This window comes from Tubulanus polymorphus, chromosome 3, assembly GCF_964204645.1.
Source record: "Tubulanus polymorphus chromosome 3, tnTubPoly1.2, whole genome shotgun sequence".
NCBI classification, from domain to species: domain Eukaryota; kingdom Metazoa; phylum Nemertea; class Palaeonemertea; order Tubulaniformes; family Tubulanidae; genus Tubulanus; species Tubulanus polymorphus.
Genome location: NC_134027.1, coordinates 3,568,487 through 3,581,924, shown reverse-complemented (window position 1 = coordinate 3,581,924; position 13,438 = coordinate 3,568,487). Strand labels below are relative to the sequence as shown.

Below are 13,438 nucleotides of genomic sequence, written 5' to 3'. Positions count from 1 at the left end.
GTGATATTTTAAGTATAAGCGCATTTAACGCTTTTGTATCTAGGAAGCAGACGAACGATGATCAACTTGATAAGTACAACGTCACAGTATTCATAAGACAGTGTACACTTCATGTACAACGTATGCATATCTTTCAACGAAAACATATGATGACTACTTAGGGATAAGATAGCGGATAAGGCATGAACACGAAAATGCATTATGTTGTATCAAATTCGTCATCCTGATCAAGATAATTGTGTACGTAACATTCCTATGATGGATCTGAACTAGTCATCGGCCAGAGGAAATCCACCGGAAGTGATGAAAAGAAACAATAACAAACGTAAAGACGGTGAATATATATAGAAATCATATTAATTACTAACTTTAATTGTTATTCTTTTCATGGAATGGTCAATACAGAATGTGAAATAACTTATAGATCTATAATGATAAATGTACGTCCTCGCACTCTTTAACTATATACAGCATTCCACCACATCACATCATATACGTATCCGTCTTTTATACACTTTTTTGAATATACTGCAATTTCATATACATTTTTTGAATAGAGCGAAAAGTTATAGCACGGACATTTTCCGGACAAGAAGATATAAAACTTTCACACAATAATAAACAACTTATAGTACGACGAAGGCTTGTATGAATTCAAACAGAAGATAGCCGAAATTACTGTACACACAAAAAAGTGAACATAACTTTTATGAATTTTTCCTTGCCTCATTGATATTTCTATCAAAACCCCTGGCATTATTTACGAAGTGGTAAACATAAACATTATCATTCTCTTCACAAACTGTCATTTATATCCGTCAACGATTTCGCCAAACATATCCATAACCATTGCTAGCATTCGACGATTGTTGTTTTTTATACATCAATTATCGATAATTGGAAAGATTATGATTTTTGGCAAGCAATTGGCAATATCAGTAAGACAAGAAATTGCCAAATTTCAACATCAACGTTTATTGAATTCACTGACTGAATGAAGCTGTAGAATTCTAAGTAACATACGTCTGACATTTTGTGGAATGTACAAGAAAATGGAAATATATAAAAATATTGACAAAAATAGCAATGACTTTTTTCGTAAGACCAGTGATAGTATGTATAATCATAACGTTATTATGGCAAGCAAAGATAACAATATTGAAGAGGTGTCAATACATGAAATTATGCACGAAGGACTAGAGCTGTGGCATATAAGAAAGGAGAGCAGATTAATGTGACAAACTATGTAATCGAGTAATTGGAAGGATTTTATAAAGCCAGTTCGTAGTATAGTATGCTTCGAGTTTTAGAAAATATAAAACTGGTAAATCGTAATTGGAATACAATTTTTCCAAGTTTCTTCTATTCTAAATGATGAAATTCAAAAAAGCAGCTGAATAGGTAACCAATATTGTTACATATCGAAAACATACAATCGGTACAAATCCAAATACATTTTACCTCCACTAGCTGCCTGCATGCATGAAGTTAAAACGGCTCCGAATGAGATTCATAAGATCAACAGCTCGTACTGAAAGATATTCTACGTCAGGTCAATGGTGTGCTTTAGGTAAATACATGCACTCGACGAGGCCTCCTAAATCCAATTTTTTACCTCTGACCCTCTAAATACTAGAATTGGCTATATCTCGTGTGAAAAATAATGCCGCATACATGTATTAATACTGTCATTGACAATTCATATAAAAATACTGAATAAACTTTGAGTACGTTATATAAACTGTATTCAATCATACTGAACTAACCACTAACTATATCAAACTATGTATCAACTTGAGACATAAACTAGCAATTAAAGCAATTTAACTGATGACATACATAAGATAATCATTCGAGATATTAAGAAATATGTAACATTCTTCAGGCTAAAACAACCGAAGCTTCCATCTGATGTCATTTTCCTTTATTCGCTAATTCCTTTGCCATTTCATAATACTTTGAAAACTTGTTAGTATGCTCTAGAGGCATGTACGTATAAGGTGTCCTCACGATACGAGCCTCTTTGACACCCATTCCACGAGGAATATTGTGTAAGCACTTACTCCTATGGTAACGGCAACCACCTTTACTCGAAAATACCTTCCCACACATATCGCATTTTAGATCACTAGGCTTCGTGTCATCGTCCGAATCTGGATGGCCACCATTTCTATCAGTTTTATGACTGCTCAGATCGAGCACGCCATTGCTGTGACCGCCATCACTACTCGGACTAAATGCTTGTCGAGAGGTTGCTACATCTGGCGACTTTGGCGGAACATTTTGATTAGTCAGTCCAGACTGAAGAGGATTTAGATACGAGTAGGCAAACCAGTACGGTGCATTAGCAACACTACCTAGTTTAACTTGCAGCGACGGATTGGTTGATTTGCTTGAAGCGTCCGTCTGATTGATAAGTTTTTGTAAACTATCCAACGGATGTTCAACCGATTTGTTACCCAGATTAGGCTCGGCCTGTTTAGTAACCAAATTTTTCAATGACGAAAGAGCAGACCAGGACGATGAAGCCGACTTTTTATTCAGTTCCACTTGTGCATCGTCCGAGGTAAGATACTTAGTTCGAGATAGATCACTAACAACATTCGAAGGATTATGTTTCACTCGTTTGATTTTTTCAGACGCAGCTCCATCATCTGTGTTTTTACGTTCTCGTTTTAACGCATTCCCTCCTGACATATGCTTTTCCAAACACGGGGATGGAGGACTAGATTTGCGATGTGGACTTTTTAAATGACTAAATGCTGCTCGAGTCGAATTCTCAACTGTCTCACTGGTTGAACTAGATGCTGAACTACAGCGTTCATCGCTATCATTCGCACACATTTTCCCAGGTAAACTACTATTCTGACGAGGAGTGCAATATAAGCTATCCTCTAGTCTCGATTTATCTAATGCTGCCTTTTTCCAGTGTGGCGAATGGCTATTTGAGCCAACGTTACGAGGGTCCATTGTTGCGAACTTGAATAGACTCTGTAAAGCACTTGAACCGGAATCTTTCTCGGGAGTTACGAAATCGTTTGGCGAGTAAATGAGATTCTTTATCGGTGAATGGTATTCATTCTTTGTAACATTCCTTTCGGCATTATCATTTTCTGAATCTTTAATGCTTAAAGGTGGTTTATCACTCGTGTTTATACCATTTGATTCAAGATGAATAGATGCATTTTTATGTTCGTGTTCATTTTCAACATTTTTCCGTTGCGACAACATATTTTGATACTGCATGAAAGGATTAGCACCGTACATATGAGGATTATACAGAAGCGAGGATTTATATCGATGTCGGTTTCGTGATTTTGAAAAGGTTTTTTCATTAAAGTTAGCAATGAAATGCTCCATAGCTTGCAGTGCTGATCCAGACTCCTTATTAGTAACATTTGCATCATTTCTCGGGCTTATTCTGTTATTATCAGAAACATCAGCATTAGCGTGCCTTCTTTTCTTGGGTGGACTTGGTGAACAATCACCATCAACCTGATCAACTTTAGTTACTGCCTCAGAATTGTTTTCTTTTTTCGAAGTTATTGTCTGTGAAACTTTTTCACTCGCACTCTGCTCGGATATCATGCTTTCGAGGTCATCATCGTCTTCTTCACTAGTACTACACTGAGTTCGCGCAGTAAGCGTGGCTTTTAGTTTATTTATCACTTCATCAGATGTCTTTTTATTTATACAATTTCGCACGTGCTCAACAAACAGATCGGTATTTATTCGGGCAAAGCAGTTTTCGCATTGTATTTTACACATGTCATTCACAACTGCTTTCTTTGGCGGAAGAGTGTCCGTGTTATCGATAGTTTTAGGTGATACAGAGTCTGGCCGTTCAAGTGGAGTTTGACATCCTAAACTGGAAGGGGATCTAGCAGTGGCCTCTTTCACTGGTTTAGGACTTCTATTTTCCTTTTCAAGCTCGTTGTTCACGTTGTCTTCTGCTTCCTCGGATGAAACACTATTATGATTGAAGTCATTCTCGGGTAACTTAGTAACATGATCTCTATGCTCTAACAGTGACGCCACTGTAAGACGACTTCTCTTTTCAAGCTGAGCATCATCGGTATCATTGTTAGCATTGACGTGCGGCGGAGTAGGTGCCGTTTCATATTCAGCTGACGAGGGACTAGAACACTTTTGAGTAGATGAAAGATGCACAGACTTATTAAGATTCTGCACAGACTTCACGCGTTGGCTGACAGAAGAATCCGATTCTGGATATCGCCAATTTTGTCTTTTGTGGTGCTTCGATTCCACCATATGATTAGCCAGGGCATCTAAACTATCATACTGCATTTCGCAAACACGGCACTTAAAAACTGATTTTGTATCACTTTCTTTTTCGAAAAATGTTGTGCACTTATGTAGTTTACGATGCGCAGAACTGAATATATCCGCATAATGTTGCGTTTTCATCATGTGAACAGTTAATTCCGGTAACGTTTTAAATGATTCCCCACACTGCATGCATCGCAGAATCTCTTTGGTCTGCTCGGAGCCATTGTTCAACCACATGTCCTGACCGCGCACTAGTTTTGGATAATCACCAGAAGGTCCGGTTTTACTGTATTTTGGCATGTGACCAGTTTCCTGCATGTGCACGCTCAACTCATACAAAGAACTGAAGGTTCGATTGCAGTCACAGCCAAAATCAATTGTCGATCGTCCAACAGAATCGGGAACAAGCTTCGAATCCATTATTGAGGTAAAGTTTGATATTTTTGACGTAGAAGATGTCGAGACCTTTGTGGTCATGGACTTAACGGCTGGTGATACGCTTCTTGGTGATGATGAGGATGAAATGGAAGGATTTGGCAAACTGGTTGGTAGTGTTGCCACAGTCGCTTTGACGGTACTATTCGATGAACAACTCATTTGATTGGATGATGGTTTTTTGTACCACGCATCGATCACATGCTTATTATAATTTGCAAACTGATATTGTGGAACTTTAAAGTGATTACTCGCAAAATTGCTATTGTTTCTTTGATTGATTCCATTAGCTTGTAAGTACTTCGCATTACCGCCGAACTTCTGTTGCAAGCTCACCAATGCTGGCGACATTGTATTGGTATCTTTTTTCGTTTTTGGAACAGTATGCTTAACTGCTTTAGCAGGTACATGCTTACGCGATGATTTGTGAGATAAGTCTAATGGTTCATTTCTAGAAACGCTAATTCCAACAGAATTCACTCTTTTCTGCGAAGTAAGTTGGCTCTTTTGATCAGTAGACAAATCCATCGGAAGTCCAATGTCACGTTTACACAGGTTCAAGCAAGTATCCATATCGGTATGAGAGGATGGATGATTCACATTTGCTGGTATTGTCACAGTTTCAACCAAGGTTTTGCTTGCGGCTGGTGTTGGTGGAGGTGTTGGTGATTTTTCCACCGGACATTTCGATGATGCTGAATCCTCTGGACCAAGCTCTGGTGACCTTACTTGGTCATCTGAGCAGGCTGGTAATGCAATAGAAGAGAATTCTTCGGTTTGTTTTTTATTGGCTTCTAATAGTTCTCCATTAACCGTGGGCTCTGGACTCAAACCACGTTTATCATCTATATCCAGTACGTCAATATTATCTGTGACGTTGATATCCTCCTCATCGTCATCCTCCTTATTTTCAACATCAACGTCGTTTTTATCTGTACTAGTTTTTACGTCACTGGTGCCGTCGATCGCTGTCTCTACGACAGCACCATCTTGCGGGGTGTCCATTATTACATCACAACTTTCACTGCCCTCAGTTGTTGATTTACCATCATCTGAAATTACATAAAAAACGAAATCATGAGACGACGAAGACAGGAACATCTTTTGTCGGAATGAATTTTATCTAAGTTCAGAAACATTCATTTAGACTAAAAGCTCCGTCGCAAATTAATGAGACACTTCAATTTCTAGTAATGTGTCTGGATGAGAAATTGATGAATTCGGCAAAGTTGCACATCACTAGGAGATCGAATAATCTCCAAACTTATTTGAAAGATTTCCAGCAGTTCTTATTAAAACATTTTTATCAATTTATCAAGCATCGCCTCCCACATCATACTTCAAAGACAAAGTCAACACCTAGATTATTCAAAGACGTATTAGAGATTTGATGATGAATATGGTAACAGCGAATGCCGACTGTGAATAAGAATAATCATCAAATTCAGGATAAGACTAATGATCAAACCTAGCTAATACATTTCACAGATCAATGATACGTAACCAGAATCTTAACAGTTCAAGAAAACATATTCAATCAAATAAATCCAATAGGATTACTGATAATCCGAGTTCGCAAAAGAATTAATGTATAGCTCTACAAATGACCATGAAATTTAAGGAATCTTGTCCGAACATTACTGATAAATTATGAATAATAAGACTGCGTATGGGTGCATTGCCCCTAACATCAAAGGCTTCTATTTTAGAAACTGGGAAGCACATTTGACAATGGAAGTATTCTCTAGATCAGCATTCATCATATATTGAAGACCTATTGCCGCTTTGATGAAAAATAGGACAAACTTGAAAATAATAAAATCATATGTGAGTCAAGTAATCATCAAAATTTTATCACGGAATTTACTATAATGACCTTCTTTTTATCACATTTACATAGTATCAAAGAAAGTGCCCCCAACACATGTAGACATACATCAGTCAGCATAAGGTTTTATGGCCTCAAAGGCCAACATGAAAGCTTTTTTATTACATGGGGCATTCGGTACAGATCAATTTTGATTAATCGTCCCGTAACCGAATACATGTCAAATGTATTCTTCACCATCGTGATGTGCAAATAAGTCTTTTGCCTAATATACAAATTACAATACTGAAGTGGCTTGAAAGCTATAATTTAGACATCAAATGGCATCATGATAAAACTACATGTAGTTCGTGGTTTATTTTTATGTTGATTGGTTGACCATCATTTGAATTTGACCCTAAATACTAAGCCCTGAATTTAAGCTGTACCGGTTAGCTAGTACTATCGCATCAATGTTTCTCGAAGAGATCAAACAAATGTGGTGGCGTCGGGCGCGGCAACAATCTGATCGATCGAATAATAGAACGAACGCGCACACAAAGAAAGAAACGCATGTTTCATTTTGCTTCACAGAATAAGTACCATGACTGGAAACAAAATGGTTGTTTTCAAATAATCAGCTGTTAGATTGATCGGCATCGATTATTTCAGGAAAAACGACTGACAACAAAAGGCCGTCACAAATCATCATAACGGCGTCCGAGGAGACATCAAAGAGACTTACAGAGACTTACAGATAGCAACCAGATGCAAAATGATGACAAGTCATTAACATTGAAGACAGTCGTACAAATTGCATTATTAGTTTTTGTGACGGCACGGCTTTAATTCTTTGAAATATTAGCGATCATTTATATTCTTTTCCTTATTACCACAAATCATTACAATTAATCATTAACAGCTAATGGCTATTTAATAAATTAGTTTTTGAGAGCGTAACCGCCATTTGTTTGGCACAGAAACAATACTGAAAACAATTCATCAACAAACATAGTAAATTCAATTCATTTTAAAGATTCGAATCACTTGTCAAAAAAAATGTATTTACAAACCTTCATCAACGAAGTTCGCCATCTTAGGTTTGATCTCACAAGTAAGCCTATACAAAAGCTCGGCGAGAATAAATCCTGATTTGAAAACTTATGACTAAAAAAGTCAGAATTTTATCTCTCATCTGTAGTTTGCAGTTTATGCGAATCCGGTCGAATTGATCCTTTAAAAACAGTTCAAACACTGCACTGATAATGACAATATTCCGGGTATATTAAGTTGAACAAAATATTGCTAAATTGTTGATAACAGAAGCCAAATTACATTGTGTCTGATTGTAAAAGCAGTAAATCATAGTATCAATGACATAAAGTATCCATCAATATTCAAGATTTTGTCTATTATCGCGTGGCCGAGACCATAACTCATAACGATAAAAGCGGCCAATTGACAGCCCACCTACATCATACATCATCCACTTCACCTGGCGGCTTCTCAAAGGATAGTAGCTCCCATTTTTCCGAACAACATGCTCAAAAAAACCAGGCCAGATTGGTCTTAAAATGTTTATGGACATGAACGTTTTCACAGACCGCGCTGTGTGGCAATTCATCGGCTGCTTATTCATTAAATCCTAATACCGTGGCTTTGACCTAGATTTCCCAATCCCAAAAAAAAATTCACGACTTATCAGAAATTCTATTGCGCATTTATGGAAGAATCATTATATAATATGAAATACATATAGCAAAAATTCATTATATGACATTCCATTTTTCAGAAAATGAAGAACCATTCTGTGTGAAGCACCTTTTGCGTCAATTTTTGTAAACAGTGAAATGTCCATCTATTTTATCTGGTTGATTGAGTTGATATTATGCACATTTTTGGAGTGTCCCTTACAAACCCACGACACCTGCCGTGAACAAAACAGGGGTTTGATTCTGAATTCGGATATCGAAGTATTGGATGATCAGCCCAGTATTTATATGATCTGTTAGGACGATAAGATTTGCCTAATTTATTTCCTGCTGATCTGAACAGCCATATCTCCCTTTCTTCCTATCTGTATAGCTTTCTTTGTGCGTACATCAGCTTTAACATTATTCGTTAGACTTTAAATTTGAACCCAGAACTCACATATAAACATGAACTACTCAGATATCCACATCGGACTCAGAAAGCTGAAAATCCCTCGAGAAAATGCTATCTAATGATTGATATTTGTGTTTAGATTCTAGAAGTTTAATACGTTACTACGAATTTATTCGAGTACATGAACCGTGTTGCAATCAGTATAAAAACAGCTATGCAGTATAAACTTACCGCATCATCTGTTTATTAATGAAATTTATCAAACTTTCTCTTTACCCCATCAATCACCACGATCCCTGAGGGTGTCCACCCAATATATTACAAATGGTCTCAGTCAAATCCCATCTCAAAATTGATGTGTTTCCGTGCTCGCGAAGATAAATTCCGCGATACCTGCACAAAACAAGTTTCAAGCAATTATCAATCTTCGTTTTTGGCTGAAGCAGCTGATCCGCATCCTGGGGAGGATGTTGACAGGGCATGACTAATTGCCGGAGACAAAATTTGAAATTAATTTCTGACTTTTAACATTCTAACATTAAGGGTTTTAAATCATTCTTATATATCATACCCCTTCATTATATTCAGCGAGATAACGATTGGATATAAAGCACGGATAAAATTATCACGTCAAGAATAAATGATTAACTACCCTATGTTTAATCATAATCTCTGCCTAAGTGGCCTCTTTTTTCAGGAGGGAAGAATTGTAACGGATATTCCGTGGATGGACTCAATGACAAAGTCAGTTCAAAGTTGGTAGTCAGACATGTTTTACAGATCACACCTCTTCTGTGACTAATATCATACGGATTTTTTTTATAAAAAATAAATATAGCATATTACAAGTATACAAGTATATATTACAACATAAGCCGTAAAGAAATCGAAAGCCCATATACGTATATCCACCTGACAGCATTCATCAAATAAATTCTTGTTCATGAAAGCTCTATTTGAATATTTAGATTTTTGACAGATTGTTGGGACACACCTGCAAATATTTAAAAACTTCAGTAATAAACTTTGAGTGATTAAGCTGTCATTCTTACTATAAGCTGGGCGGGTTATAACATGAGCTATAAAACATTCGCTGATGGTGTATAAATTCTCGTACGGGGCACCTGATGTGCGTTGGCTGTAGGGGTGTGAACCTATCCGGGCTCATTAGGGTTATCCATCAGTCACGAAAGCCATGATAGATTTGGATGACAAACGACACGTCAGCTTTGTTCCTCGTGGTTATTACACTGGCATTATTTATGGATGAAATATCCTCCATTTGTCATGCAGCAATGCTGACCTGCATATATACACATGAAAATCAGCAACTCTGTGACAAGCCCTAAAGTTTGGTAAAGACTATAGTTTGTCAGGCATCAAAGCCATGCGAATAAATCATCTGCTTAAACTTGAATAGCTCACAACATTGAAGTACGTATGAATTTTGATTCAGGGAGTTCACCGCACTCATTCGAGCAGTACTGCATATACGTATAATATATATATACAGATAGACAAACACGTCCCATATATCACTCACATCGTTAATTTCCCAGGCAACACAAAAGGTGCACGTCAAAATGACAATAGCAGACTGACATTGATGAATTTCAATCATTAGTCCCGTCGATTTATGAATTAATGACTCATTTAGCAAAATTCCAAATCGATCTTTTTCATAATTGTCATGGTCAACATATTCGTCAAATTCAACTCGATGAATCAAAACAAAGAAACGATAATAGACTGGAAAACTGTGACTAGAAAATTGTTTGAGCCGACATAAATAGCGTTTGACGTAACAGGATCAGCGTAGTCCTTGTACTTGACATTCGATATATCCAAGTTGAAACCCTTACCCATCGTGGGCGATGAAGTAACAAAAGCTACCAACTTTCTGCCACAAATTATCATTCTGTCTGAAATAACTACTAGATAGATAAGTATTTGATTGAGCTACGAAGGCTGCAAATTTGTTCTATTCATACCATTTATCTTCATGTCAGAAACGTCCAAATAGGGTACTTTATATGCCGCACTAGTACCTAACACATCACACATTATCAGAGTTAAGCCCACGAAAAGCTATACATCTCATTTTTAAGTAGTTGATTATGGCAGTTATGTGGCAATTAAGACGAAAGATAGATGAGGGATTTTATTGGGTTTTAATCCCAGATGGGTAAAAATAATGGATATGTATGTACAAAATCCAATACATGGTGATTGATTGTTATTGTGGATCCATTTCAGACAGTTTATCATTATTTACCCTACTGGCTGTTAAAAATTAATGCCCTAAAAGCATCGTGATACCGTCTACCTCAGATGATAATGATCTATATATGTTTACTACATTTTTAATTAAGATTTTGAATACATATATATGTATGCATATATATATATATTTCAAATGAGCAATTAATTCCTTTCCATTGAAAATGAAACTCAAACATCAGAAAATGCAGGAAACACCCAAAATTGGCGTGTTCTTGAAGATTAGCTCGACGACGGAACCGATCTAGATGAAATTGATGCTCGCCATCTTCCACATATGTTTAATGAACTACAATTCTATCAATGACATAATCTGGACATATCTGGACACATGAACTACAGCCCTGGAAATTCTAGGAGACACCAGCAGATCTTATCATCTGTCATCACAGCATGTATCATCTCTCAGCTGCTGTCATTATAGTGTGTTCCACGAGAAAACCGCTCTAACCATGATTTCTATTCTATCTGTATGTTTCAACAAACTCTTATAAGCAAAAGACCAACACTACTACTTTCGAAGGCTGATACTTTTAACAAAATGAAATTAACCTTCAAAGTCCTTCAAAGAACTATCAATCTTCACGTTTACTGATTCAACACCAGGTTATCGCGGCTCCTTCAAATAAATAACTAATATCTACGCGGTTATTTCATTGAAATCGATTCACGTTTCTCGACAATCTACGTGTCAATTTTTGTTTTTGAAATAGTGTAAAATATGGCGGTTGAACACGCTCTGGCTGTTTCAATGACAAACAATGATTCTAGACCAGCTGCAGTATTGTGAATTAAACAACCTCTATGACCGCGCACATAAATTACCGTACCCGTTTTTCGCACATGTTCCCAGCATTGATAAATATCTTTAATTTACACAAAAATATCAATACGCGTTTCAACATCATTTTAAACGGCTACAGCTTCCTGTTGCCATATTTGCTTTTGGTCATACTCGTAAAACTATATTTTTCTATTTTCATTTGCTACATCTATATGACTTTCATAAACTGCAGTATAGTTTAGAACCTGGGAAATCATTCCTTCAAAACGTTTAACCTATTCGACCTGTAGAGTGATTGTTGGAACAAACACATAAGACATTCAAATACACGAGAAATATCAGTTATACATAATCGTTAATATACTATGAAAATCGTATCATTCAATGTCGACTTGAAATTAATCTTTTGACTGAAAGCTTGTTCTGGCTTACTGATAGCCGAGTAAGTAGCATAAGTAAGTGATTTATTATTAGCTAGAGTTCAGATAGTCACGTTACCTGTAACGGAGAGACACTGAGCGAGAGACAGACAGACAGACAGACAGCTCACGAGAAAACCAATACAGACGGAAACTGGCAGCGTTTCTGATGAAGATCGCACAACCACTCGCTACGAGAGACAGAGGAAAAACAATGAATGATCGTTGCTCATCAATGTTGAATCAGCGGCAAACACCTTCAGGTATACGAGCATTGCCAGCGAAGAATCACAGGAGGCAAAGATTGAGATTGTAGCACCACCAGCGCGCGATGTATGCACTTGTAAGTTTTGCTGTTGCCTAGTTGCTCGGCAGCCTAATCCAGCCGTCACTTTGTCTGTCAGCTCGGGTTAGTACAATCCCTGACAGATTCAGTCAAAAATCAATATGGCGGATGTTAATGCCAGCTCAGATGTCAACTTCTGTCAGAATCTTGTAAGTTATTCTGATAGACGTACTAGAAACCCAGAGATCATCGCGAACACGTCCAAAAAGACACAAATCCACGCCTTCCATCTAGGGATTTTCGAGTTTCAAAATGAAGACGACAAAATCCCCTTTGAATGGTAACACGTATTCATAAATACATCAAATGGTTTGCTGATGTAAGAACGAGTAACTTTAGTAAGGAGTGAATTTTTCAGGCAATGATAGACAAACAGAAATATATATGAGCTACAGCACACACAGAATATCAATCATTCATTCATATTTGATGAACAAGTTACGGAAAGATTCTGGTGATGAGAGTCATAACACTAGAAACAATCAGCTAACAACAGCTATATGAATAACACGATTCCTTGTTTGTTATGGTAAGACATTGATAAAAATATTACCAAAAATACATGAAGAGAACCAATTCGTTATTAGAAAAGGAACCTGGTAAATCAGACTGGATTGTGCCAGTTTAATAGGTATAGGGGAAAATCACCTCGATTCAGAAACCGACTATTGCCAACTGACCAAGATCTACTTAGCTGATGAATTTATATTGAAGCTGGTTTTAGTTTCAACTGTCAACTTCGAATTGATGAAACTAATACAATTCATTTCAGAATGATAAAATGAAATTGAAATGCACTGCCAATTAGTCACTAAATGAACAGAGTTAATGCGCATTTCGCCAAGAGGAAGGTAAGAGAATACGAACCGTATACATATGGGGATCAGACCGCGATGGATGAAACTGACAAGCTGTCAGGTAGCTGACAACAGATTTATAACGATGTTATTATAGCGCACCTCTTAGGATTA

The 13,438-nt window shown here is 37.0% G+C and overlaps 1 protein-coding gene across 3 annotated transcripts in view; it reads right to left on the bottom strand.

Moving 5' to 3' along the window:
- Window positions 1-397: 397 nt before the first annotated feature.
- Window positions 398-13,438, bottom strand: part of LOC141902728 (uncharacterized) — a 29,616-nt gene continuing 16,575 nt past the window's right edge. Inside the window, exons 1-2 of one of the 3 annotated variants that reach the window (XM_074790580.1) lie at window positions 7,606-7,651; window positions 398-5,777 (exon numbers count right to left, since the gene is read on the bottom strand). In XM_074790580.1, coding sequence (XP_074646681.1) covers window positions 1,915-5,777; window positions 7,606-7,627 — 3,885 coding nt within the window. In that variant the 5' untranslated portion in view covers window positions 7,628-7,651 and the 3' untranslated portion in view covers window positions 398-1,914. Of the gene's footprint in view, window positions 5,778-7,605; window positions 7,652-13,438 lie in introns of those variants that run through there. The other 2 variants (XR_012618930.1, XM_074790578.1) reach the window with 2 other exon arrangements.